Below are 27,959 nucleotides of genomic sequence, written 5' to 3'. Positions count from 1 at the left end.
AAAGCAAGAAATGGCCCTGCTATACTATGGACTCTCAGTGACTGACATCCCACACATACTGTGAATATACAAACTGTTTTGCTGTGAATGAATGTACATACAACATGTAGCATGCAAAGTATTCTCTATACATCTGACTGGTAGTCACTCCTACATCTGCTGCTACTACTGTACTGTATGGATGTGTAAATAATTGCACTCTATTCCCTATATAGTGCACTGCTTTTGATCAGGGCCCATATAGGCATTACAGTGCCTACCGAAAGTATTCATACCCCTTGACTTATTCCACAATTTGTTGTGTTACAGCCTGAATTCAAAACAGATTAAATAAATACAAATCTCACCCATCTACACACAATACCCCATGATAATGACAAAGTGAAAACATGTTTTTCGAAATGTATTGAAAATAACCACCATGCAACCAGCACCAGCAACCACCATGCTTGAAAACATGAAGACTGGTACTCAGTGATGTGTTGTGTTGGATTTGCTCCAAACATAATGCTTTGTATTCAGGACATAAAGTTAATTTCTTTGCCACATTTTTATTGTTTTACTTTAGTGCCTTGCAAACAGAATGCATATTTTGCTATATTTTTATTCTGTACAGGTTTCCTTCTTTTCAGTCTGTCATTTACGTTGGTATTGTGGAGTGACTACAATGTTGTTGATCCATCCTCAGTTTTCTATCATAGCCATGAAACTCTGTAACTGTTTTAAAGACACCACTGGCCTCATGGTGAAATACCTGAGTGGTTTCCTTCCTCCCCGGCAACTGAGTTAGGAAGAATGACTGTATCATTGTAGTGACTGGGATATTAACTACTTCACCATGCTCAAAGGGATATTCAATGTCTGCCTTTTTTAAATCCATCTACCAATAGGTGCCCTTTTTTGCGTGGCATTGGAAAAACCTCCCTGGACTTTGTGGCTGAATCTGTGTTTGAAAGTCACTGCTCGACTGAGGGACCTTACAGATAATTGTAGGTATGAGGTTGTATCGATGTGCACTGAGAGTCAGGAAGCAAGTTCAGGGAGTGAGTGTTTTAATCAAATAAATGGAACATAATACAAACCAAGAAACACTAACAGCACACAGACATGAAACTGAAACAGAAACAAAGCCTGGCGAAGGAACCAAAGGGAGTGACATATATAGGGAAGGTGCGCCATAAAGAGCAGCCTGGTGACCTAGAGGCCGGAGAGGGAGCACACGTGACAGAGGTACATAGATGTAGGTAGTTATTCAAAAATCATGTTAAACACTATTATTGCACACAGAGTGAGTCCATGCAACTTATGTGACTTGTTAAGCAAATTAATTGAATATTTATTGACAAATGTTTTATTAATTGTGCCATAAACAAAGTTAACTTCCCACAAACAAAGCAGGGAAAAAGGGCTACCTAAGTAAGGTTCCCAATCAGAGACAACGATAGACAGCTGTCCCTGATTGAGAACCATACCCGGCCAAAACATAGAAACACCAAATCATAGAAAACTAAACATAGAATGCCCACCCCAAATCACACCCTGACCAAACCAAATAGAGACTTTAAAAGGCAGTGTAGGCCAGTGACAGCATCTCAATTGAATCCATTTAAATTCAGGCTGTAACACAACAAAATGTGGATAAAGTCAAGGGGTGTGAATACTTTTTGAAGACATAGGGTGCCTTTGGGATGAGCCTATGTGTTCCATGTATACCTGTGAGGAGAAAGGGTCTTTACAGAACATTTCACATTATAGTGGATGCTCTTATCCAAAGCCATTTGGATTTTCAGTAGTGAGTGCATACATTTTCGTACTGGTCCCCAATGGGAATCAATCCCACTACCCTGGCATTGCAAGCACCATGCTCTGCCAGGTGAGCCACACAGAACCATACCTGGACTATTACTAAGTCAACAGTGCCAACATCTCTTGAATAAAATGCAGTTGAATAAAATATAGATTAAAACAAACATGACAAGTGGCAGTGACAGACTTTTAATTTTGTTGGATGTTTTGTGTTCATTTCTGCTTTGAATGACTGAGATATTTGTTTGCCGAGAAAGCTTTGAAATGCATCAGTGAGCGGCCTGGAGCAATCCAGTACTTCAAGATGATAAATGATATGATCAATATAAAGAAAGTGCACTTCTATCCTACAATATAATGAACGATATGAGATTCTCTGACCAAGATGGCCGTCATTTTAGTCATGTTGCCGGGATGTCAATGTTCATTTTAGTGTTCTATTTAATTCCATGATGCTAGCACTTCATGATACTATTGAAGTATTCAAGGATGCATTAGATTGGGGTGATACAGCCACAAGAAAAACGGTCAAATCAAAAACACTCTGAAGTCATCATTTGGAGGTTTTTAAGTCTTTTATTAACATACATCAGCACTTAGCATGTCACAAAAGATCTTGTGCTTATTTAAAAAACAGAGCGTGTGAGAAGCGGATGGAAAAGAGGGAAGATAAATAAAATATGTTTTAAATGAAAAGAGAGAGATAAGACAAGGAACAGCTAAGCCTTGCTTTGGGGCAAAGAGTGGTAGTAGTAGTAGAGTAGTAGTAGTCTCCTAGTAGTGTGATCGGGAGAGAATAATAATTACTACCCAGGAGGTTATCAGGGTGAAGAAGTATATATTGAAATCATGTAGAAAGGGTGTCAGTTACTGCTAAAGATGCGGGTTGGTCGGCTCTTACTAAGCATGATTTGATTCTCATATACAGAAAAAGGCTGGTAGGGATATGGAATCACATTTCATATTTCGCTTCAAAGAAACTTTATTTAAACATCTCATTCAATCCCACAACAAGCCTAAATTCAAAGTGCCATAATCATAAGGGCCACAATGACAAAGTGTTAGACGTTCATTAGTTGTAGTTGTGTATTTCTAAAAAACAAACGCTATTTACAGGACAAAATACTAGATTGGTTTATTTTCTTATTGCTTGTTGGTTCCCACTCAGAATTCTGTGGTAAGAGCACATAGCTATAACAACATATACCTGCTATAGAACTGTTCTATATCTATGGGTAAGACTGCCTGGATTGATATAGAATCAGATCTAAGGAGTGGCATCTCAGGAATGAAACTATAACCGTGAACAGTAATAATAAGAAACCTCCTGTAGATGAAATAAAGGAAGACTGGTCTATAAGCCATGTGGAGAGGGTTACATAAAGAAGCTAGAACCTGTTTCTAAACATTACAGCAATAATACCGTTTAAAACCAGGCTTGATGATCAAAAGCATTTAGAAGGGCTCCTGGCAAAACTAATCCACCGGAATGGTTCTCATTTAGACTGTTAACAGTGAAATCAGAACCGAGATAACTGGGTGAGAGAATGAGATCTGTGCAAAAATAACACAGAGGTAGTCCAACAGTAGAATTACAATAGTACACAAAACGGTGCTGAGGCCATCTAGGGACGTGCATGTGAACGACATCATTTTAAAAGAAGGACGAGGAAAATAAATACACATGGAAAGCAAAAGGGTGCATTTGTGTCATCTACTGCAAAGAAGGTGTAGTGTTACAAAGCAGAGACTACTGTAGCAGCTCTAGAACCACCTTAGCACAAGACACTGTTCCGTTCATAGTGCCACAATGTGTGACGAACGTCTTCATTCCCATCTGAGTGCTCTAGATACAGTCATTGCCTAGTTAACACTGAAGACAAAACAAGAGACTACCGCTATTGCCATGATTCAAAGATCCTGAATGTCAATTTATAGAACACTTCTAATAGGTAGAAAAATCATACTTATTTTCCCCATGTCAGATTTTCTGCTGGGAGAGATGCCAACCAACACAACGATAACAAACTACAATAGATATTCCGTTTCAAAGTGACTTGGTACAGCACAAAACAAGTATTTCGTTATACCTCCCTTGTGTGTATCAGGGTCTTACTATGGGGTAGTACAACGGTACTGCTATCCCAGCCTGTAGTCTGATGTCCGCCACGCCTTCATCTGCCCCCTCCCCATTGCCCCATGGACAAACTGAAACATCAAAGACTACAGGATTACACTAGGCACCACTCCTCTCTGATCCCACTCTCCCTCCTTCCCACCAGGCACCACTCCTCTCTGATCCCACTCTCCCTCCTTCCCACCAGGCACCACTCCTCTCTGATCCCACTCTCCCTCCTTCCCACCAGGCACCACTCCTCTCTGATCCCACTCTCCCTCCTTCCCACCAGGCACCACTCCTCTCTGATCCCACTCTCCCTCCTTCCCACCAGGCACCACTCCTCTCTGATCCCACTCTCCCTCCTTGCCACCAGGCACCACTCCTCTCTGATCCCACTCTCCCTCCTTGCCACCAGGCACCACTCCTCTCTGATCCCACTCTCCCTCCTTCCCACCAGGCACCACTCCTCTCTGATCCCACTCTCCCTCCTTCCCACCAGGCACCACTCCTCTCTGATCCCACTCTCCCTCCTTGCCACCAGGCACCACTCCTCTCTGATCCCACTCTCCCTCCTTGCCACCAGGCACCACTCCTCTCTGATCCCACTCTCCCTCCTTCCCAACAGGCACCACTCCTCTCTGATCCCACTCTCCCTCCTTGCCACCAGGCACCACTCCTCTCTCATCCCACTCTCCCTCCTTCCCAACAGGCACCACTCCTCTCTGATCCCACCCTCCCTCCTTCCCACCAGGCACCACTCCCACTTTTATCCCCAACTACTGTAGCTACCCAGAACAAGGGAGAATGGAGGGGGAGGGTTGCTATACATTCCAATAGGCTACCTGTCTGGTACAGGGTGTTTAGTCTGCTGTAGAAGACACATACATTCTGAAGAAAGTATTCCCCCACTCCCCACTATTTACTCCGCATAGCAAAAGAAAGGAGAAATCAAAGAAAGAAAAAAAAACACAAAACCAAGAGCTCATTATTAAACCATTAGCATCTTTAACAATAACTCAAAAACCTTTTCTGTGGCTAACATCAGTTTTTTTCCCCTTCTAGAACATTTTACAATTTTTTTTATGCAAGACTTGTTGTTATTATTACTTTAAAAAAAGTCTGTTTCGTTGTTGATGATGCGTTGTTTCTGCTTCCCACCGCCTGACCGGACTACTTCGCCATGGTCTAGTCGCTGTCTTCCATTACAGGGTCTGTGTCCCAGCATGTGATGTCGATCTCTGTACACACGCACAGGGCATAGATAAACATCCACAAATACAGTTGGTCAATGTTTGAAAAAACAAAAACAAACACACACACAAACTTTAATCTTTTTATCCAGGGTGTCTTACAATATGTCAAATAAATGGGCAGAAACAACCACATACTATAACAATCAGCATCATAAGTCATAAGACTGTCTTCAAAAATAAGTGTGACAGCAGTTCTTGAATAAAATAGTAACAACAACATGATTAGCCAAGCTGGTGATTGTTAAGGTACCATTTGTAAAGGGTTTATAAAGAGTTTATAATGATGTCGTTAATGATTATTAAATTACTTGTAAATGCACTATAAACCATTAATTAATCGGTTATAACGCATTGGTCAAAATAGTGCAATGTTGACCATTGGTCTAAAAACCAACCTTTTCTGTTCCTGGGACAGAGCACGAATGCATCACACCCAAGAGGGAGAAAATAACTTTTGTTTAACTGTCCAACCATTGAAAATGAGGTTGCATGATTATACACAAAGGTGCATATTATACGTGCATTTGTAAATGGATAAATATTGGCTCACTTTTTGGTAAGCACTGACCAGGTAATTGCTCTATTTAGACCAAAGCATTAGAAGCGTTTATTAATGATTTATCATGCATTTAGAAATGATTAAATAACCCTCAATTATCTAATTATAAACTATTCAAACACTTTACAAATGGTACCTTATTGTTACTACTTTTTCATATATTGATGTATTTCCAACAGAATAATCCTCACAGCTTTCAGGCAAAAAGGTTATTTGATGTTTAATCCTGACATGACGTGCGCTCTCTCTCTCTCTCTCTCTCTCTCTCTCTCTCTCTCTCTCTCTCTCTCTCTCTCTCTCTCTCTCTCTCTCTCACTTTCTCTCGCTCTCCTTCTCTCACCTGGTGGCTTGTTATAAAACACTGACGTTGGGGTCATTTTAGCAGAGCATTTCTCCTCCTCCTGCGATTGGCTGAAGTAACCCTTGTTCGCCTGCACAGACAGGCAGGAAGGCAGGCAGAAACATTAGTTGATAACAGTATTGTTTCTATGCATGCAGACATATAGACACACTATGCTACTGCTGCAGTGCCTTCAGAAAGTAATCACACCTTTTGACTTTTTTTTTTTTTTACCTTTTGTTGTGTTACAAAATGGGATTACAATTATTTAATTGTAATTTTTAGTCAACAATCTACACAATACTCTAATTTCAAAGTAGAATAAATATATATATATTATTTTGATTAAAATAAAATAAAACACTAATATATCTTCATTTGATAAGTATTCAACCCCGAGTCAATACATGTTAGAATCATCTTTGGCAGTGATTACAGCTGATTACAGTCTTTCTGGGTAAGTCTCTAAGAGCTTTTCACACGTGGATCGTACAATATTTGCACATTATTCTTAAAAAATGTCTTCAAGCTCTGTCAAGTTGGTTATTGATCACCGTTAAACAGCCATTTTCAAGTCTTTCCATAGATTTTCAAGACAATTTAAGTCAAAAGTGTAACTAAGCCACAAGGGAACATACAATGTTGTCTTGGTAAGCAACTACAGTTGTTTAGCAGACTGTATATTTGGCCTTGTGTTTTAGGAAATTATCCTGCTGAAAGCTGAATTTGTCTACCAGTATCTGTTGGAAAGCAGACTGAAACAGGTTTTCCTCTAGTATTTTGCCTGTGCTTAACTCTATTCGGTTTATTTTTATCCTAAAAAACTCCCTAGTCCTTGCCGATGACGAGCATACCCATAACATAATGCAGCCTTCACCATGCTTGAAAATATGAAGAGGCGTACTCAGCGATGTGTTGTGTTGGATTTGCCCCAAACATAACACCTTTATCCAGTAATTGTGTTTTTTACTTTTGTGTCTCATTGCAAACCACATGCATGTTTTGGAATATTTTTTATTATGTACAGGCTTCCTTGTTTTCACTCTGTTATTTATGTTAGTGTTGTGGTGTGACTACAATGTTGTTGATCCATCCCCAGTTATCTCCTATTACAGCCATTAAACTGTTTCAAAATCCCCATTAGCCTCATGGTGAAATCCCTGAGCGGTTTCCTTCCTCTCTGGCAACTGGGTTGGGAAGGGCGCCTGTATCTTTGCAGTGACTGGATGTATTGATACACCATCCATTACTAACTGCACCATGCTCAAAGGGATATTCAATGTGTGCTCTTTCTCTTTGCGAACCACTGGAAAACCTCCCTGGTCTTTGTGGTTGAATCTCTGCTTAAAATTCACTGCTCGACTGAGGGACCTTACAGATAATTCACCCCTGCACATTGACTGGGTTCCGGTACCCACTGTACATAGCCTCGTTATTGTTATGTAAATGTATTGTGTTACTTTTTGATTTATTTGACTTTATTTAGTAAATATTTTATGAACTCCATTTCTTGAACTGCATTGTTGGTTAAGGGCTTGTAAGTAAGCATTTCACTGTAAGGTCTACACTTTATTTTATTCGGCGCATGTGACATTTTTGTTTTTATTTGTATGTGTAGGGTACAAATATGGTTTACTCATTTAAAAATCATATTAAACACTATTATTGCACACAGAGTGAATCCATGCAACTTTGTATGTGACTTGTTAAGCACATTTATACTCCTGAACTTATTTAAGCTTGCCATAACAAAAGGGTTTAATATTTATTGACTGAAGACATTTTTTTACATTTTTAAGTAATTTGTAAACATTTCAAAAAACAAAATTCCACTTTTACATTATGGGGTGTTGTGTGTAGATCACAAAAATCTAAATTTTATCAATTTTATATTCAGTCTTTAAAGACATCAACATGTGGAAAAAGTCAAGGGGTGTGAATACTTTCTGAAGGCACTGTATATCACCGAGCCACTCTGTCCAAACAAATACTACATGTACAGTACAGTCAAGGTTATCTGGGGGCAATTTGTACCACAAATCATTCAGTACTATACTATCTGTTTATGGGTTGTTCATCTTTGTTCCAGATCAGGAACACAGAACAAACTTCCATCCTCTTTCTCCCAGGTAACCGGTGGCACCCACTAGTGCTGATGTAGAATATTTTATTTATCCGTTATTTTACCAGGTAAATTGACTGAGAACACATTCTCATTTGCAGCAACAACCTGGGGAATAGTTACAGGGGAGAGGAGGGGGATTAATGAGACAATTGTAAACTGGGGATTATTAGGTGACCATGATGGTTTGAGGGCCAGATTGGAAATTTAGCCAGGACACCGGGGTTAACACCCCTACTCTTATGATAAGTGCCATGGGATCTTTAATGACCTCAGAGAGTCAGGACACCCGTTTAACATCCCATCCGAAAGATGGCACCCTACACAGGGCAGTGTCCCCAATCACTGCCCTGGGGCATTGGGATATTTTTTTAGACCAGAGGAAAGAGTGTCTCCAACTGGCCCTCCAACACCACTTCCAGCAGCATCTGGTCTCCCATCCAGGAACTGACCAGGACCAACCCTGCTTAGCTTCAGAAGTAAGCCAGCAGTGGTATGCATTCACTGCCATCTTGTGGCACATAATATAATACTTGTTTTTTTATAAGGAATGATACAATACAGATAGTGCAGACAACATACCTTTGTTGTTGTGCAGCTGAGAAATTACATGCTGTATTGCTGTATTGGCAAAACGTCAACTTAATGGCATAAGTATAAGGGCAACTCCATGCATGTAAAGTACTGCCAAGTAATTTTGCTCAATATACTGTAATATGAGGTAACATGACTACTGCTCCTCTCCTGACCTGAGTCCCTTCTTTGAGCAGGGTCTCCCCGTTGGTCATCAGCTGAGTATCATCTGAAGCATGCTGCAGTGCTTGCTGGTAGCTCAGGGTCATATCGTGGGTCCCGGCCACATCCACTAGGCTGGAGGGCTCTTCCTCGACCCCCTCGGGACCCCCCGGGCAGAATGGTACATCCCCCATCTCGTCAAAGCTCAGCAGGGGCTGGGCTTGCCCTCCAGGGTGTGAGGCCTGAGAGGGGGCGATGCCGGTGGCAGGGCTGCTGTCCCATAGCTCCACCAGGGGGTCTGCGGTGGTGGGGGCAGGCAGAGGCCTGAAGCCTGAGAAGGGGTCATAGTCGTCCGGGGTTGAGGATGGGGGTTTGGAGTCTGTGCGGGTCTGGGGTGCCACGCTCTGAATGGGCTTGGTGGGGGTGGAGTCCTGGACCGGGCCTGGCTGTTGCTTGGGCTCACCTGGAGGGAAGGAAGGTAGAGAGAGAGGGAGGGAGGGGGACTGTTATTGATAACAGTCAAAACTTGTTATCAATAAGCCCTGATAGGACACAAAGTGAAACAGTCAGAAGATCATCAGTATGCCATGTCATTCTAGTCACACAGTTCACAGATAATAAACTCCACTTACACATCGTTGCAGCAATAGAAAGACCACACTGTTTATTGATGCTCTTACAGTATACCTACAGTCCAAGATCTCTTAGGTCCACAACATGAATTACAGCTTTAACTTCAGAGACCACATGGACTCCTACGCAGTGATACCCTTGTGTTGTGTTCCTGTTACACTCATTGGTGTTCAGGTGGTGTACTTTAACACTGTCCACAGTACCAGAGTGCCACTGGAGACTAGAGACATGAGCAGGGGAAGCCCAGCCATCTGTGAAGGCAAATTAGGCCTGGGAAAATACACACAGTCCCAGGGTGTGTGTGTGTGCATGCGTGTCACTGGCGTAGCACACACCGCCGCAGCCCACACACGACAGGGGACCAATGAGCTTTGGGGGCACCCAACCCCCAAATGTTACATTTAATGGTGAATAAGAAATCATGGTGAATAACAATCTAACACAGGATGCAGTCGAAATAGCAATAGCCTTCAATTCCTACTTTATTGACTACCCTCCACTGGTTTCTTGGGCTCAGTGCTAGTAAATGACGCTCAACCTGTCTTCATCATAAGGGAGGTTTCTGAGCCAAAGGTGAACAAGGTGATTAGCTCACTAAAGAACTCTAAAGCCAAAGATGTGTTTGGGCTGGACTCTACCTTTCTTAAAAACTACAAAGAGTCACTCATTGGCCCCATTACTAAGGTCACCAACACATCTATCGGTCTCGGGTGTTTCCAAGGGTATGGAAGTCGGCCATAACAACGGCCATTTTTAAATCGGGCGACCCTGCTGACGTGAGTAACTACAGGCCCATTAGTATACTACCTGTGGTGTCAAAGGTTGTTGAAAAGTGTGTAGCAGAACAACTGATTGCCCACCTCAACAACAGCCCCTTCACATTACACTCCATGCAGTTTGGCTTCAGAGCGAAACACTCCACAGAAACGGCCAACTGTTTTCTTCTGGAAAATGTGAAGTCCAAGATTGACAAAGCGGGCATTGTTGGGGCTGTGTTTCTGGACCTAATGAAGGCTTTTGATACTGTTAACCATGAGATTCTCATCACAAAATTGTCCAAGTTCAACTTTTCCCCCGGTGCCTTGAGATGGATGAAATCATACCTTGAAGGCAGAACTCAGTGTGTCAGAGTGAGCAATGAGCTGTCGCCCACTCTTAGCTATGATGTGGGCGTGCCCCAAGGGTCAATACTGGGGCCCCTCCTGTTCAGCCTGTACATTAATGATCTGCCTTCTGTCTGTACTGTGTCTGAAGTTGAAATGTATGCAAATGATACAGTGATATATGTGCATGCAAAGAGCAAACAACAAGCTGCACAAGAACTCACTAATGGTCCAGGTTACAAAGTGGCTCAGTGACTCGTGTTTGCATCTCAATGTGAAAAAAACTGTTTGCATATTCTTCACAAAGAGGGCAACAGATGCTACTGAGCCGGAAGTCTATGTGTCAGGGGAGAAGCTCCAGGTGGTATCTGATTTTAAGTACCTTGGCATGATACTTGATTCCAACCTCTCTTTTAAAAAGCATGTGAAAAAGGTAATTTAGAAAACCAAATTCAACCTAGCTAATTTCCGATTTATACTAAATTGTTTGACTACAGAGGAAGCAAAACTGTATTTCAAATCTATAATACTCCCCCACTTAACATACAGCTTGACTAGTTGGGACCAAGCTTGCTGTACAACATTAAAACCTATTCAGTCTGTCTACAAACAGACTCTAACCAGAGCATAACGGACCTATTTTTTTTTTTCATCCCCGGATTCCCACCGCAAACGGAACATTTTGAGCTGGTTCCTCACAACTAGCTATCTAGCTAACCGCAACCCCGGATGATTACTCCTGGCTAGTGTTTCCACCCACTTAGCTTGAAGCTAGCCCGGCCAGAGGTCCTGGGCTACAATATCCGGACCCACGACCGGTCCATCGATGTCACCGCATGAAGAGGAATAAACAGACTCACCCCATCGCGACGTCCCCCAAAGGCTAACTCTCTAGCCCTTGCTATCTCCTTGCTTGCAAATTCGGCCTGCTAACTGCTAGCTTGTTTAGCCCGGTCCGCTAACTGCTACCGTGTTTAGCACCGGCCTGCTAACTGTTAGCTTGTTAGCACAGGCCTGCTAACCGTCTGAATCGCCGCGTCCCAAACACTCACTGAACCCATATTTACTTTCTATCCCTTTTCGATTTTTCATTTGTTTATACCTTCCGGTAACCTGCCTCACCCAATGTGATACGGAACCGCTATTATTTTTACATTTTTAGAACACACTCAAGAACCTCCAGAAGCTAACCAGCTAACTGGCTACAAGCTATTTAGTCATTGTTAGTTTTCTAACCTGGATAACACTCGCCAGTCCAGCTTCCCTGCCCCATCCACCGCTGCCCCCTGGACACTGATCACTTGGCTACATAGCTGACGCATGCTGGACTGTCCATTAATCACGGTAATCCATTGTGCTTGTTTATGTTTTATCTGTCGGCCCCAGCCGCACTCAGGCTCTGTGTGTAGTTAATCCAACCCCCCCTCTGCCTAGTCAATCGCCATTCTACCTGCTGTTGTTGTGCTAGCTGATTAGCTGTTGTTGTCTCACCTACTGTTTTAGCTAGCTCTCCCAATTCAACACCTGTGATTACTGTATGCCTCGCTGTATGTCTCTCTCAAATGTCAATATGCCTTGTATACTGTTGTGCAGGTTAGTTATCATTGTTTTAGTTTACAATGGAGCCCCTAGTTCCACTCTTTATACCCCTGATACCTCCTTTGTCCCACCCCCCACACATGTGGTGACCTCACCCATTACAACAAGCATGTCCAGAGATACAACCTCTCTCATCATCACCCAGTGCCTGGGCTTACCTCCGCTGTACCTGCACCCCACCATACCCCTGTTTGCGCATTATGCCCTGAATATATTCTACCATGCCCAGAAACCTGCTCCTCTTATTCTCTGTCCCCAACGCCCTAGGCGACCAGTTTTGATAGCCTTCAGCCGCACCCTCATACTACTCCTTCTCTGTTCCGCGGGTGATGTGGAGGTAAACCCAGGCCCTGCATGTCCCCAGGCACCCTCATTTGTTGACTTCTGTGATCGAAAAAGCCTTGGTTTCTTGCATGTCAACATCAGAAGCCTCCTCCCTAAGTTTGTCTTACTCACTGCTCTAGCACACTCTGCTAACCCTGATGTCCTTGCCGTGTCTGAATCCTGGCTCAGGAAGGCCACCAAAAATTCTGAGATTTCCATACCCAACTATAACATCTTCCGTCAAGATAGAACTGCCAAAGGGGGAGGAGTTGCAGTCTACTGCAGAGATAGCCTGCAAAGTAATGTCATACTTTCCAGGTCCATACCCAAACAGTTCGAACTACTAATTTTGAAAATTACTCTCTCCAGAAATAAGTCTCTCACTGTTGCCGCCTGCTACCAACCCCCCTCAGCTCCCAGCTGTGCCCTGGACACCATTTGTGAATTGATCGCCCCCCATCTAGCTTCAGAGTTTGTTCTGTTAGGTGACCTAAACTGGGATATGCTTAACACCCCGGCAGTCCTACAATCTAAGCTAGATGCCCTCAATCTCACTCAAATCATCAAGGAACCCACCAGGTACAACCCTAACTCTGTAAACAAGGGCACCCTCATAGACGTCATCCTGACCAACTGGCCCTCCAAATACACCTCCGCTGTCTTCAACCAGGATCTCAGCGATCACTGCCTCATTGCCTGTATCCGCTACGGAGCCGCAGTCAAACGAACACCCCTCATCACTGTCAAACGCTCCCTAAAACACTTCTGTGAGCAGGCCTTTCTAATCGACCTGGCCCGGGTATCCTGGAAGGACATTGACCTCATCCCGTCAGTTGAGGATGCCTGGTCTTTCTTTAAAAGTAACTTCCTCACCATTTTAGATAAGCATGCTCCGTTCAAAAAATGAAGAACTAAGAACAGATATAGCCCCTGGTTCACTCCAGACCTGACTGCCCTCGACCAGCACAAAAACATCCTGTGGCGGACTGCAATAACATCGAATAGTCCCCGCGATATGCAACTGTTCAGGGAAGTCAGGAACCAATACACACAGTCAGTCAGGAAAGCTAAAGCCAACTTCTTCAGGCAGAAGTTTGCATCCTGTAGCTCCAACTCCAAAAAGTTCCGGGACACTGTGAAGTCCATGGAGAACAAGAGCACCTCCTCCCAGCTGCCCACTGCACTGAGGCTAGGTAACACGGTCACCACCGATAAATCCATGATTATCGAAAACTTCAACAAGCATTTCTCAACGGCTGGCCATGCCTTCCGCCTGGCTACTCCAACCTCGGCCAACAGGCCCCCCCCCCCCCCCCGCAGCTACTCGCCCAAGCCTCTCCAGGTTCTCCTTTACCCAAATCCAGATAAGAGATGTTCTGAAAGAGCTGCAAAACCTGGACCTGTACAAATCAGCTGGGCTTGACAATCTGGACCCTCTATTCCTGAAACTATCCGCCGCCATTGTCGCAACCCCTATTACCAGCCTGTTCAACCTCTCTTTCATATCGTCTGAGATCCCCAAGGATTGGAAAGCTGTTCAAAGGGGGCGACACCCTGGACCCAAACTGTTACAGACCTATATCCATCCTGCCCTGCCTATCTAAGGTCTTCGAAAGCCAAGTCAACAAACAGGTCACTGACCATCTCGAATCCCACCGTACCTTCTCCGCTGTGCAATCTGGTTTCCGAGCCGGTCACGGGTGTACCTCAGCCACGCTCAAGGTACTAAACGATATCATAACCGCCATCGATAAAAGACAGTACTGTGCAGCCGTCTTCATAGACCTTGCCAAGGCTTTCGACTCTGTCAATCACTGTATTCTTATCGGCAGACTCAGTAGCCTCGGTTTTTCGGATGACTGCCTTGCCTGGTTCACCAATTACTTTGCAGACAGAGTTCAGTGTGTCAAATCGGAGGGCATGCTGTCCGGTCCTCTGGCAGTCTCTATGGGGGTGCCACAGGGTTCAATTCTCGGGCCGACTCTTTTTTCTGTATATATCAATGATGTTTCTCATGCTGCGGGCGATTCCCTGATCCACCTCTACGCAGACGACACCATTCTATATACTTCCGGCCCGTCCTTGGACACTGTGCTATCTAACCTCCAAACGAGCTTCAATGCCATACAGCACTCCTTCCGTGGCCTCCAACTGCTCTTAAACGCTAGTAAAACCAAATGCATGCTTTTCAACCGTTCGCTGCCTGCACCCGCACGCCTGACCAGCATCACCACCCTGGATGGTTCCGACCTTGAATATGTGGACATCTATAAGTACCTAGGTGTCTGGCTAGACTCTAAACTCTCCTTCCAGACCCATATCAAACATCTCCAATCGAAAATCAAATCAAGAGTCGGCTTTCTATTCCGCAACAAAGCCTCCTTCACTCACGCCGCCAAACTTACCCTAGTAAAACTGACTGTCCTACCGATCCTCGACTTCGGCGATGTCATCTACAAAATTGCTTCCAACACTCTACTCAGCAAACTGGATGCAGTTTATCACAGTGCCATCCGTTTTGTCACTAAAGCACCTTATACCACCCACCACTGCGACTTGTATGCTCTAGTCGGCTGGCCCTCACTACATATTCGTCGCCAGACCCACTGGCTCCAGGTCATCTACAAGTCCATGCTAGGTAAAGCTCCGCCTTATCTCAGTTCACTGGTTACGATGGCAACACCCATCTGTAGCACGCGCTCCAGCAGGTGTATCTCACTGATCATCCCTAAAGCCAACACCTCATTTGGCCGCCTTTCGTTCCAGTTCTCTGCTGCCTGTGACTGGAACGAATTGCAAAAATCGCTGAAGTTGGAGACTTTTATCTCCCTCACCAACTTCAAACATCTGCTATCTGAGCAGCTAACCGATCGCTGCAGCTGTACATAGTCTATTGGTAAATAGCCCACCCATTTTCACCTACCTCATCCCCATACTGTTTTTATTTATTTATTTTTCTGCTCTTTTGCACACCAATATCTCTACCTGTACATAACCATCTGATCATTTATCACTCCAGTGTTAATCTGCATAATTGTAATTATTCGCCTACCTTCTCATGCCTTTTGCACACAATGTATATATAGACTCCCCTTTTTTCTACTGTGTTATTGACTTGTTAATTGTTTACTCCATGTGTAACTCTGTGTTGTCTGTTCACACTGCTATGCCTTATCTTGGCCAGGTCGCAGTTGCAAATGAGAACTTGTTCTCAACTAGCCTACCTGGTTAAATAAAGGTGAAATAAAAAAATAAAAATAAAAACAGGCTCTCAAAGTGCTTGATAGGAAGCCCAATAGCCATCATCACTGTTACATCCTCAGAAAGCATGAGCTCCCGAGTTGGGAAAATCTTGTGCAATACACCGACGCATGTCTTGTATTCAAGATCCTAAATGGCCTGGCTCCCAATCCACTCAGTATTTTTGTTAAACAGAAAACCCAAACATATGGCAGCAGATCCATTAAGGATAAGCACCTTTAGTAAATCTACTTTCTCTGTGAGAGCTTCCCATGTCTGGAATACACTGCCATCAGACACACATAACTGCACCACCTATCACACTTTCACAAAATGTATGAATACATGGCTAAAGGTCAATCAGATTTGTGATCATAATCCCTAGCTGTGTATTGCCGCTTTCCATGTTGTCTGTTGTCTGTAGCTTGTGAGGTGTGGAAACCCTTTGTTGCTTTTATGAATTTTGTCTCGCTGCTTTTTGTACTATGTTGCTCTGTCTGTATGCTACATCTTGCTTGTCCTATGTTGCTCTGTCTGAATGCTATGTCTTGCTTTTCCTATGTTGCTCTGCGTGTGCTCACTGCTCAATGATTGTCTATATTGTAATTGTTTTTAATAACCTGCCCAGGGACTGCGGTTGAAAATTAGCCGGCTGGCTAAAACCGGCACTATTACTGAAACATGAATTCATGTGCACTGTCCCTGTAAAAATAAAATAAACTAAAATAAACTAAATTTCATTTTAGAGTCCTAAAGCAACTGAGGGAAAACTAAATTGCTACTGTGTATACAGTGGCTTGAGAAAGTATTCATCCCCTTGGCATTTTCCTTGTAGAGCAACCGTTTGCAGCAATTACAGCTGATGTCTCTTGGGGTCTGTCTCTATAAGCTTGGCACATCTAGCCACTGGGATTGTTTCCCATTCTTCAAGGCAAAACTGCTCCAGCTCATTCGAGTTGGATGGGTTCCGCTGGTGAACAGCAATCTTTAAGTCATATCACAGATTCTCAATTGGATTGAGGTCTGCGCTTTGACTAGGCCATTCCAAGACATTTAAATGTTTTCCCCTTAAACCACTCGAGTGTTGCTTTAACAGTATGCTTAGGGTCACTGTACTGCTGGAAGGTGAACCTCCGTCCCGGTCTAAAATCTCTGGAAGACTGCAACAGGTTTCCTTCAAGAATTTCCCTGTATTTAGCGCCATCCATCATTCCTTCAATTCTGACCACTTTCCCAGTCCCTGCCGATGAAAAACATCCCCACAGCATGATGCTGCCACAACCATGCTTCACTGTGGGGATGATGTCCTCGGGATGATGAAAGTTGTTGGGTTTGCGCCAGACATAGCGTTTTCCTTGATGGACAAAAAGCTCAATTTTAGTCTCATATGACGAGTGTACCTTCTTCCATATGTTTGGGGAGTCTCTCACTTGGATCTTGGCAAACACCAAACATGTTTGCTTATTTTTTTCTTTAAGCAATGGCTTTTTTCTGGCCACTCTTCCATAAAGCCCAGCGCTGTGGAGTGTACGGCTTAAAGTGGTCCTGTGGACAGATACAGTTGAAGTCGGAAGTTTACATACACTTAGGTTAAATGTCAAGAATTGTGAAAAACTGAGTTTAAATGTATTTGGCTAAGGTGTATGTAAACTTCCGACTTCAACTGTACGCCAATCTCCACTGTGGAGCTTTGCAGCTCCTTCAGGGTTATCTTTAGCCTCTTTGTTGCCTCTCTGATTAATGTCTGTGAGTTTTGGTGAGCAGCCCTCTCTTTGCAGGTTTGTTGTGGTGCCATATTCTTTCCATGTTTTAATAATGGATTCAAATGGTGCTCCGTGGGATGTTCAAAGTTTCTGATATTTTTTTGTAACCCAACCCTGATCTGTACTTCTCCACAACTTTGTCCCTGACCTGTTTGGAGAGCTCCTTGGTCTTCATGGTACCGCTTGCTTGGTGGTGCCCCTTGCTTAGTGGTGTTGCAGACTCTGGGGCCTTTCAGAACAGGTGAGATCATGTGACAGATCCCGTGACACTTAGATTGCACACAACTGGACTTTATTTAACTAATGATGTGACTTCTGAAGGTAATTGGTTGGACCAGATCTTATTTAGGGGCTTCATAGCATGCACCAATTTTCCGTTTAAAAATAAACACATTTAAACAAGTTATTTTTTTTCATTTCACTTCACCAATTTTTACTATTTTGTGTATGTCCATTACATTAAATACAAATAAAAATCCATTTAAATTACAGGTTGTAATGCAACAAATTAGGAAAAACGGCAAAGGGGGGTGAATACTTTTGCAAAGCACTGTACCACCTGAATGAAGAAGAAAATGTAATATTTTTGTCAACTCCGTAAAACATCCACTAGTTCCGATTTTTGTCTAACGTCAGCTTCGTCAGAGTGCTTAAAGATCTGATAGAATTGTTGTTTTTATTGGGGATTTTCACAGCAATCATTTTCCATATTTTACAAATGTTTGTATTGAACTTTTATTTTTATAGGCAAAGATATATCTGTTTTGAGTATCTGTGGTCAACTCTGTCATTGATGGAGTCAAAATTGTTTGGTTAATATAACAAAAAAATGTAATCACTGTTGCTTAATATGCGTCATTTTTTTGTGTATTTGCTGTGCTTTATAAATGTTTTTTTAACGTTTTTTAAAGCATTTTATAGTGCTATAAACAAAACAAAAGAAGTTTGGAGATTTGTATTACATATTTGAATAATCTAATGTTAGAATCAAGGCCTTTAAATACTTGCTGGACAATAATTGTAAAAATGAAATGCCCTTTATGGTGTCTAACGGAGATGACATGAATCCAGTTTGTGAAATGTTTTTAATTAGGATGTTGTTTCTTTACATGGTGTAATAGCTGTAAAGGAACGTGTGAATGTGTGTGCCCACTGTCTTTGTTTGTCTGGGATGAATGATATCCAACAGAGTAAGTGCTCTCAATGACTTTCAATGCTAACATTAGCCATGTACAAAGTAGCCTATAGCAACATAACCAAACAAAATTCAAGGATTTAAGTCCTCATAAATTCCTCAGGCTTACCCCAGTATAACCCAACTCTGCCTAATCTTACCCCACTCATTCCGGCTGTCATCCTCCGCCTCCTGGATGGGTGTGGTGACTATTTTGGGGATTGGCGTTGAGGACGTTCCCATACTGTGATCTAAGCTCCCTTCATCATCGCCATCTGGAGGAATATCAGAAAGTGTACACCATAACAACTTCAAACCATCACCACCAAACATCAACATCGCACAATCATATCAATCCCAGTCAAAATGCCACCAAACAATTAAATCACTAACAGAATGAAAATACTGTACCACCCAACAATCAAATCACCAACACATTCAAAATGTTACCAAACACAGACAAAATGCCACCACAAAATCACATGAACACAATTAAAATAACACCAGTGGTCACAATGAGCAGTCAGGCTAGCCTGAACACTGCATTCAATTTCAACAACAATGGCGTGGTTATTTGTTTTCAGGATTGACTTGAATGGTGCAACAGCAACTGTGGCAGAGCATTTCTGCTAAAGCTCAAATGTAACTGGGGATGAGATCATGTGACGTAACATCACTGGTGATGGTGAAGCGTGGGTCCTTTCCATCAGGCATTTCAGATAATACACTGATCAAAAGTATGTGGACACGTGTTCGTCTCCTTCCAAAAACATCTCCTTCCAAAATCATGGGCATTAATATGGAGTTGGTCCCCCCTTTCCTGCTATAACAGCCTACACTCTTCTGGGAAGGCTTTCCACTAGATATTGGAAAATGTCTGTGGGGACTTGCTTCCATTAAGCCACAAGAGCATTAGTGAGGTCGGGCACTGATGTTGGGCGATTAGGCCTGGCTCGCAGTCGAAGTTCCAATTCATCCCAAAGGTGTTTGATGGGGTTGAGGTCAGGGCTCTGTGGAGGCCAGTCAAGTTCTACCACACCGATCTCAACAAACCATTTCTGTATGGACCTCACTTTGTGCACGGGGGCATTGTCATGCTGAAACAGGAAAGGGCCTTCCCCAAACTGTTGCCACAAAGTTGGACTACCAGATGGTGAAGTGTGATTCATCACTCCAGAGAACGCGTTTCCACTGCTCCAGAGTCCAATGGCGATGAGCTTTTCACCACTCCAGCAGACTGTTGGGACAGTGCATGGTGATCTTAGTCTTGTGTGTGGCTGCACGGCCATGGAAACCCATTTCATGAAGCTCCCGACGAACAGTTTTTGTGCTGACGTTGCTTCCAGAGGCAGTTTGGTACTCGGTAGTGAGTGTTGTAACCGAAGACAGGTGATTTTTATGCAATACGCACTTCAGCAATTGGCGGTCCTGTTCTGTGAGCTTGTGTGGTCTATCACTTGCTCCTAGACGTTTCCACTTCACAATGACTGCACTTACAGTTGACCGGGGCAGCTCTAGCAGGGCAGGAATTTGACAAACTGACTTGTTGGAAATGTGTCATCCTATGACAGTGCAACGTTGAAAGTCACTGAGTTCTTCAGAAAGGACATTCTACTGCCAATGTTTGTCTTTGGAGTTTGAATGGCTGTGTGCTCAATTTTATACACCTGTCAGCAATGGGTGTGGCTGAAACAGCTGAATCCACTAATTCGAAGGGGTGTCCACATACTTTTGTATAGTGTATAGTGTAGAAGTAACACAGTAGAGCAGTAGCAGCAGTAGTGTCAATCCCATGCATGAGCTGCAGCAACAGTACTCCATATGACCTATATCAGCTCTCCACTACAATACAGTACATGGACTTCAATATGTACTGTAGCTAGAAGTTGCCCCTAACCACTGATACAGGATCAGATATCCAATGATTATGGTTAGGAATGGGAAAGTAATCTGATCTGAGATTTGTGGTTAGGGGAATCTTCAGCACCTCAAGCAATACTACCCTCTGATAAAGATCTTCACGGTGATGCTGTTTGTCTTGATTTAAACAGTGAATTCACTTTTGGGAGCAGCAATACTCAGTGCAGGATTCCTTTTGTTTATATGTCTTGACTGATTTAATCAGTCAAGACATATAAACATATAAACTGCCCCAGTATACATTTTGGGTGTGTGTAAAGTCCATTAAAAGTTCTGGAGGCAGCTTATGATTCTCTGCTGTCTGTATGTACTTTGCAAAGAATGAGGGCGCATCTGGATGAGAAACAATGAATATCCACTCAACGAATAAACCCCGGCAAACACATTATACAGGCTGATACATCAAACACAATTCCCTTCAATTCAATTCAATTCAATTAGGACCAGGAACTACAAACACAATAACAGAACATGCTCTAGTAATTACTAAGAGCCAAGGCATGAACAAGCAAACCAACAATAATGACCAACATCACTGTGACTGGAAACAACAGGACATAGAGATGAATGACCCTACGTGACTGCTCATTATATATATTGACAGCAGCATCTTGCTTGGGTGGACTTGCCATTTCCTTTCTAATCGAGGGGTCTTTAAATACTAAAGAGAATAGAGGAGGATAGAATATTGCCTCGTCCTCATCAACGCTGAACAATTTATAAACCGTTTCAATTTAAGGGGTCAATACACCAAGGTGAAAAGGTCGTGATGGTGGTATAGGAATCCATTTTCATTTAAACTAATTTCATGACTTAGCTGATGGATGGAACTACTAGGACCTGGTTGGATCTAGTAGGAGCTGGTTAGAACTAGCTGGAACTGGTTAGAACTGGTTGACCACCCTTACACAGACACAGACACAACATTAGGAAACAATTACAGTACAATTTTTGGTACAATACTCTACATAGGTCAGGGGTAACATCCATTTACTGTGTAAACACACAGGGCCCACAGGGTACGCAACAAAGTTCCTGAGACCCCGGGCAGCTCGATAACGACGGAACACACACTCACAGGTCATTCGTCAGGAGGTACGTGTGTGTGCGGACGGAGAAACGTGGCAGGGATGATGGGTAGATGGGGTAAAGGTGGATACGAAGTAAGATTGGCAAAACAAATCATGGAGCATGGAACCTATGCAGGTTTCTATTATTCTCCTCTATTTCTCCTCCTCTCCTCCAGGTGAAAACCTTCCCTATAGGGTTCACTAGGACTTTTCCCCTAACCACCCTCATCTCCACAACCCTGGATAAAAGATCAGTCAGATAAATATGGTGACCGAGAGGGATCATGGAGTAAACATCATTGGCGTGTGGAAGACTGAAGGCGGTTGACAAGATGGTGTGTTAGTAAGTTAGGGTAGTTAGTACACAGATTCATTTGTAAAAGGAGATATAAGAGGCACTAAGTAGTAGGCAGAACTAAGGGTCATGATCAACTCCGCTCTTTGATATAAGCTGCCATCATCAGCAAGACAACTAAAAGCAAACTGCATCAGAGTGGGTGTAGAGAGAGAGAGGCCAAACCAGGAGAGTGCTGACTGACTGAGACACAGCCTTTAGGTGGAGAACAGGATCTGTCATCACACCGGAAGTGCTTTTAGCACTCTGCACAGCCACCATCTCCTACAGACAGTACCAATCTGGTCTACTTTACCATGGAGATATCTAATTCAGGCTCTACAAGGACTCACAATAAAATAGAGCACGTCAAGCCCAGGTTAGCTAACAGTAGGTAGCCACAGTTGTGCTCTGAGCTAGTGGGGGGTAGGTGGTATGGTGTAGGAGAGGGGGCTGAGTTTGTTACAGCAGCTTCAGGGGATGATTTGGGGTGACAGGGGGCGTGTCCTCTACTGTGGTAATGTGAGGGTGGGTGGGGGGGGCCTCCCTGCTCCTCCTCCTGTCCAGTACCTACCGGGTGCAGTGGGCTGCAGCCTCGCGTGAGGTGGGGTGCGGAGGGGGGGCGGACTGGGCTCGCTGGGACTGTGCTGCTGCTTCAAAAACGGGCTGTCCAAACGGCCTGGTAACGGGCTGTCCAAACGGCCTGGTAACGGGCCAGGGCCCAGGGTGGTGACACACACACATACATACAGACGCGGGGAGGACAGGGAAAGACGAGAGAGGGAGAGAGTGATAGAGGGACACAGAGAAAAGAGAGACAGGGGAGAGTAGAAGGAAGACAGGAAGGAGAAAGTCAAGATAAAACGAGGCAAGGCCCAGGAGGATCCCCGGTGAGAAGTGAAGGGTTGTGGGAGGATGGGTATGGTCCCATAGAAACCCAATAGTGAGGACAGAATAGAAGAAGAGACGCTCAAGAGAGGATCCAAAGAACAGAGGGAGACACCAGACGAATAAAACGAACGGATGGATGGATGAATGGAGAGACGGACGACAAGACAAATGGATGCACAACCATGAATGAAATCAAAGAGACATATAAAGAAGAGGGAGAGTTGTTAGTGTGGTAATGCCACTGTGGACAAAGCAGGCAGTCGTAGAAGCACTGCATCAAGCTCATTAACGATGGAGGAAGGAACATGGATTCAGTTCAGTATGTTAAGATGGAATGAACACAGAGACTTTCTCCAAGAGTGAAAATATCCTGTTGCTTCTAGACAAAAACAGATATTGTTTCAGGGAGATTCTTTGGGTTTGCAGGTGGAGAGGAGAGACAGTGTGTTGTCTTGTTCAGAGACCCTCACTGAGTCAGGCACTTGTTCCAATCTCCATCCACTCCAACTGGCTCCTTGGTACCACTTGTTTTCCGGATCTATGTAGCCTGCAAGGGATAACTGCTACAGCAGTCCATCTTCATCTTCCTCTGTCTTCAACTGGATTACTTCTCATCTTAGTCTGAATTCTACTCCAACTGTTCTCCTGCCTTCCAGATCTCTGTGGTATACCCAGGTGTCTAGGTCCAACAGGCTCTGTCCACTCATACACAGTGATGACAGACACACTGGTGACATACAGTAGAGTACAGGGACTGAGGCCTGTGAGGAGGTGAATGACAGGACAAATGGTGGTCAGGTGCCCCAAACCCTCCCTCTCTTCCTCCCTCCCTCCCTCCTTCCATCTCCCCCGTCTTCCTGGTCTTACCGGTCCTGTGGCTAGAGACAGGGGAGATGTCCAAACCAGTAGCCACAGCCTTCTCCTTCTGCTTAAAGAACTCCCTGGGGTTGTCCGCCCGCTGGGCAATGAGGGCTTTCGCCTCCTGTCAACAAACATACATACAGTACAACGTTAGACACATAGAGCACCACCCCCCGCCCCACACACACACAAGATACTCATCGCACATAGGTAATACACTCACACCACAAATGCACGTAGGAGCACACACACTCAGACTGAATTGACCTTACACACAGAGAGCCAGAGACAAATATCCCAGTGTAGCCTGACTAGTCCCACTAACACAGATCCAAAGCCCAGGAGTGCTACTGTCACAATGACACATATATACAGGTCAGGTGTCTGGGCTACACTCTACTTTACTCTCTCAGTCTCAGCCTACTAACACTAGAGAGGCACAGAATAGGATATACAGAGTTGATTTTCTGCATGCAATGAATCCCCCCATTGGGACTGATAGTCTGAAACCCACCTCCACTTCAGACTCCTTCTCCTTCTCCAGGTCCTCATAGCTAGGTTCTGCTGTCTACAGAGAGAGAGAGAGAGATGGGTACAAGGAAACAGCCTACAAAGTAATTCCATTCTCACAGCATGGCAGCCATTACAAAATCACAGACGTTCAAGCTGGCATTTTCAAAGGGATCTGAAAGCAGAAGTATTGTTTTCGAAGGAAGTGAGAGTCTTAAAATAACGATGGCTCTTGTGGAATGGTAAAAGGAAGGAGAGAAGTGAAAACATTGTACGGTCCAATATTTGGAGAATACATTTTCTTGTGTCATGTCGTGCCAGGGCTGAAATTATTAATGTTGATGCTACTATTGAATTAAAGTTGGATTTTTAAAAACAGGATAATGAAATAGAACTCTTGTTTCTTAATATTTCTTCCCAGACAATATCAATGATGCATTATGACAAGTCTTGAAATGAGATCAGAAATGTTCTCTAAAAGCAGACTGCCTCTTTCAGTGGTGGCAAGACCCTCTTTGGCATGGAACAGAGAATACACATAATGCTCTGGCGCACACACACACACACACACACACACGCACACGCACACGCACACACACACACACACACACATACACACAGACACACACACACACAGACACACACACACACACAGACACACACACACACACAGACACACACACACACACACTTACTACGAGGGGCTGGTTCCGTGTCCTCTCTTTGGCCTCCTCTTCCTCCTGTATCTTCTTTCTGCTCCACACACACAGAGTTACCACATGGACCAAGCACCAGCGTTTCCGTGATACAACACTACCCATAAGTCACTGCGGCCCACCTGTGTTCCTCGATCTGCCTCTCCCTCTCGCGGTACCTCTTCTCTCTATCCTCCTGCTCTTTCCTTTCCAGCTCCATCCTCTCCTCCTCGAAGCGTTGCCTCTCCTCCGCAACCTTCTTCCTCTCCTCCTCCTTTCTCAACTCTTCCTCACGCTGGTACACACAAAAGACAGAAATATATTTCAACATTTGTTCAGTACTTCAATAACCAATTAGTCACAACATAAAACATCAATGACTAAAATGCGAAACAGAACATCTGGCTTTGGTCCTTCTATTGAGCAAAATCAACACAAACTAACATGTAGAGGGCAAAGCCGCCCGCTCACAATGATTCAAATTCAAATAACCTCAAGGACAGAGAGCAGTGGATGTCATATCTCATTTGAGTCTGTCTCATTGGCTTGTGGCGTTGCTTCTGGAAGACGGGGGACATTTTTTGACTTTGTTTAGATCCTACTCCTACACACTCCAATTGAAACCACTATTCATGCTATCATTCCTAGTCTGAGGAGAAGGTAGAGAAAACAGATAACAGTGCTGCTCTTCTTGTCTCCAGAGTCCTTGTCCCAGTCACACCCCCCGCCCTCCATCACTTCTTTCCTCCCTCCTGACGTTAGCGGGAATCATGTTTATTCCTACCTTGGCTTGTTCCCAGAATTCCTCTCTATTGATCTTCTTCATCTCAATCTCTGCGTTGGTTTTGGTGTACACGGTGCCCTGGACATCCGCCCAATAGGGAGAGAGGAAAGGAGAGAGGAGAGAGGAAGGGGAAGTGGTTGGTTACAACCATTAGTCAGAGAACCATGGCACACACACACACACAGCTCAGGGTCAGCGTCTGCTATAGTACAATTACTGTGCCCTCCAAATCCTATTGCACCACACCACCCGTAACCAACAGGGTCAGACTAGACATATAGCGTCATTTTTCTGTTCGACACACAATTACCGTATCACTTATTGTGCACCATTGCCTGGATATGATTTATATGGAGTTATATAACTTTACCTTCTATATTATGAACAAACTTGAACCCTTTAGGTGCGGGCCTTAAAGATAGATATTATCCACAAGGTAGCCTGTTCAAAAGTGCCAGTGTGACATTGTAAAACCCTGTGACGCAATACATTTGGTTAGTTTGTTAATCTACAGTATAATTCATTCTTTAAACTCAAGGAATTTACCTCAGTTTAAGGTCGTCATGTTTTGGTAGCACTGTAGACTGTCGACACTGTAGACGATCCATCAGAATGTAATGTACCTTTAGCGCAGCGGCTAGCCTAACATCCTGGTTCAGTTGTGTCCAGATACGCAGAGAGAGAATGAGGAAGGAGCCTGCTAGCTGTCCAGCTGAGAGACTCATTTCTTATGGACCATCTGATACATAGTAAGGCCCATTGTTGAAGTTCCTAAACATTAACAATGCCTCGCTCTCAGAGGGCCTCTCCAACGCTCTCTCTCTTTCTCCCTCTCCCGCTCTCTTGTCCTCTCCCTTTATCTCTGTCTCTCTCTCCCTCTGTCGTCTCTCTCTCCTCTAAAACAGTAACATGACTGTGGCCTTGTGTCACACATCACACTAATAGAGAGCTCTTTCACAGACCACTTGTTTTGACCTATGTCGTAACACCCCCTCGTCTTCTGCCAGGCTCCATCTCGCTGTCCCTTTAACCTTTCTCTCAAGGCATCTCTCTATCCCGCCACCTCCCTCTCCGTCATTGTATCCCTTCTCTGGTTCCATCTCTCTACTCCTTCCAATCCCCTCTCTCCATCTTATCCTCCATCTCTCCCCCTCCATCTCTTCCATCCCTCCCCATCTGCCCCCTCTCTCTTACCACTCCATCCTCTCCATTCTCCTCCTCTCTGGTTCTCAGCCGGCTGAGGACGGGGCTGGCTACCGAAGCCATCCCATTTGTCAGTCTCTGTCCAATGGCAGATGGTTCGATGTCCTCCATGGTGCTGGCGTTGATGATCACGTTGACTCCCTGCGGGCAAAAAAGCAAAAAACACACCTTCAATGGAAGTATACCTTTCCCCTTTAAATGGCTTGTGTGAGATGGTATCCCACGGTAAAAGCAGCAGGCTCTCAGAGGTTCTGTGGAGGTAATATTTGTGTCACTTATATTTGTGTCAGAGCACAAGCCTCCTCAGAATACTTTTGATTGGGGCAATGTGCACACACATCACTCACTAGCTTTAGACCCACAGAACACATGGCTGGAAAGAGAAAAGTGGTTATGTCATGTTCAGAGAGGAGGGAGGGGAAGGAAGAGAGAGAGCGACAGGAAGGAAGAGAGAGAGAGCGACAGGAAGGAAGAGCGAGAGCGACAGGAAGGAAGAGAGAGAGAGGGACAGGAAGGAAGAGAGAGAGAGAGGGACAGGAAGGAAGAGAGAGAGGGAGAGGAAGGAAGAGAGAGAGGGAGAGGAAGGAAGAGAGAGAGGGACAGGAAGGAAGAGAGAGAGGGACAGGAAGGAAGAGAGAGAGAGGGACAGGAAGGAAGAGAGAGAGAGGGACAGGAAGGAAGAGAGAGAGGGAGAGGAAGGAAGAGAGAGAGGGAGAGGAAGGAAGAGAGAGAGGGAGAGGAAGGAAGAGAGAGAGAGGGACAGGAAGGAAGAGAGAGAGGGAGAGGAAGGAAGAGAGAGAGGGAGAGGAAGGAAGAGAGAGAGGGACAGGAAGTAAGAGAGAGAGGGACAGGAAGGAAGAGAGAGAGGGACAGACAGATGGCCTAAAGGGATGCGAGAGAGAGAGAGAGAGAGAGAGAGAG

The 27,959-nt window shown here is 44.2% G+C and overlaps 1 protein-coding gene across 3 annotated transcripts in view; it reads right to left on the bottom strand.

Moving 5' to 3' along the window:
* Positions 1-2,367: 2,367 nt before the first annotated feature.
* The window catches only part of LOC110533604 (drebrin), a 123,945-nt gene continuing 98,353 nt past the window's right edge, over positions 2,368-27,959 (bottom strand). For 2 of the 3 annotated variants that reach the window (XM_036990018.1, XM_036990019.1), the window contains exons 5-15: positions 27,030-27,179; positions 25,836-25,913; positions 25,195-25,346; positions 25,052-25,109; positions 24,361-24,414; positions 23,853-23,967; positions 22,669-22,797; positions 18,932-19,045; positions 8,949-9,397; positions 6,078-6,168; positions 2,368-5,163 (exon numbers count right to left, since the gene is read on the bottom strand). In XM_036990018.1, coding sequence (XP_036845913.1) covers positions 5,111-5,163; positions 6,078-6,168; positions 8,949-9,397; positions 18,932-19,045; positions 22,669-22,797; positions 23,853-23,967; positions 24,361-24,414; positions 25,052-25,109; positions 25,195-25,346; positions 25,836-25,913; positions 27,030-27,179 — 1,443 coding nt within the window. In that variant the 3' untranslated portion in view covers positions 2,368-5,110. The remainder of the gene's footprint in view (positions 5,164-6,077; positions 6,169-8,948; positions 9,398-18,931; positions 19,046-22,668; positions 22,798-23,852; positions 23,968-24,360; positions 24,415-25,051; positions 25,110-25,194; positions 25,347-25,835; positions 25,914-27,029; positions 27,180-27,959) is intronic. The other variant, XM_036990020.1, reaches the window with a different exon arrangement.

The sequence above is a fragment of the Oncorhynchus mykiss genome, chromosome 10, assembly GCF_013265735.2.
Source record: "Oncorhynchus mykiss isolate Arlee chromosome 10, USDA_OmykA_1.1, whole genome shotgun sequence".
Classification (NCBI taxonomy): domain Eukaryota; kingdom Metazoa; phylum Chordata; class Actinopteri; order Salmoniformes; family Salmonidae; genus Oncorhynchus; species Oncorhynchus mykiss.
The sequence above is the reverse complement of the archived record's forward strand: the minus strand, read 5'-3'. Positions and strand labels throughout refer to the sequence as shown.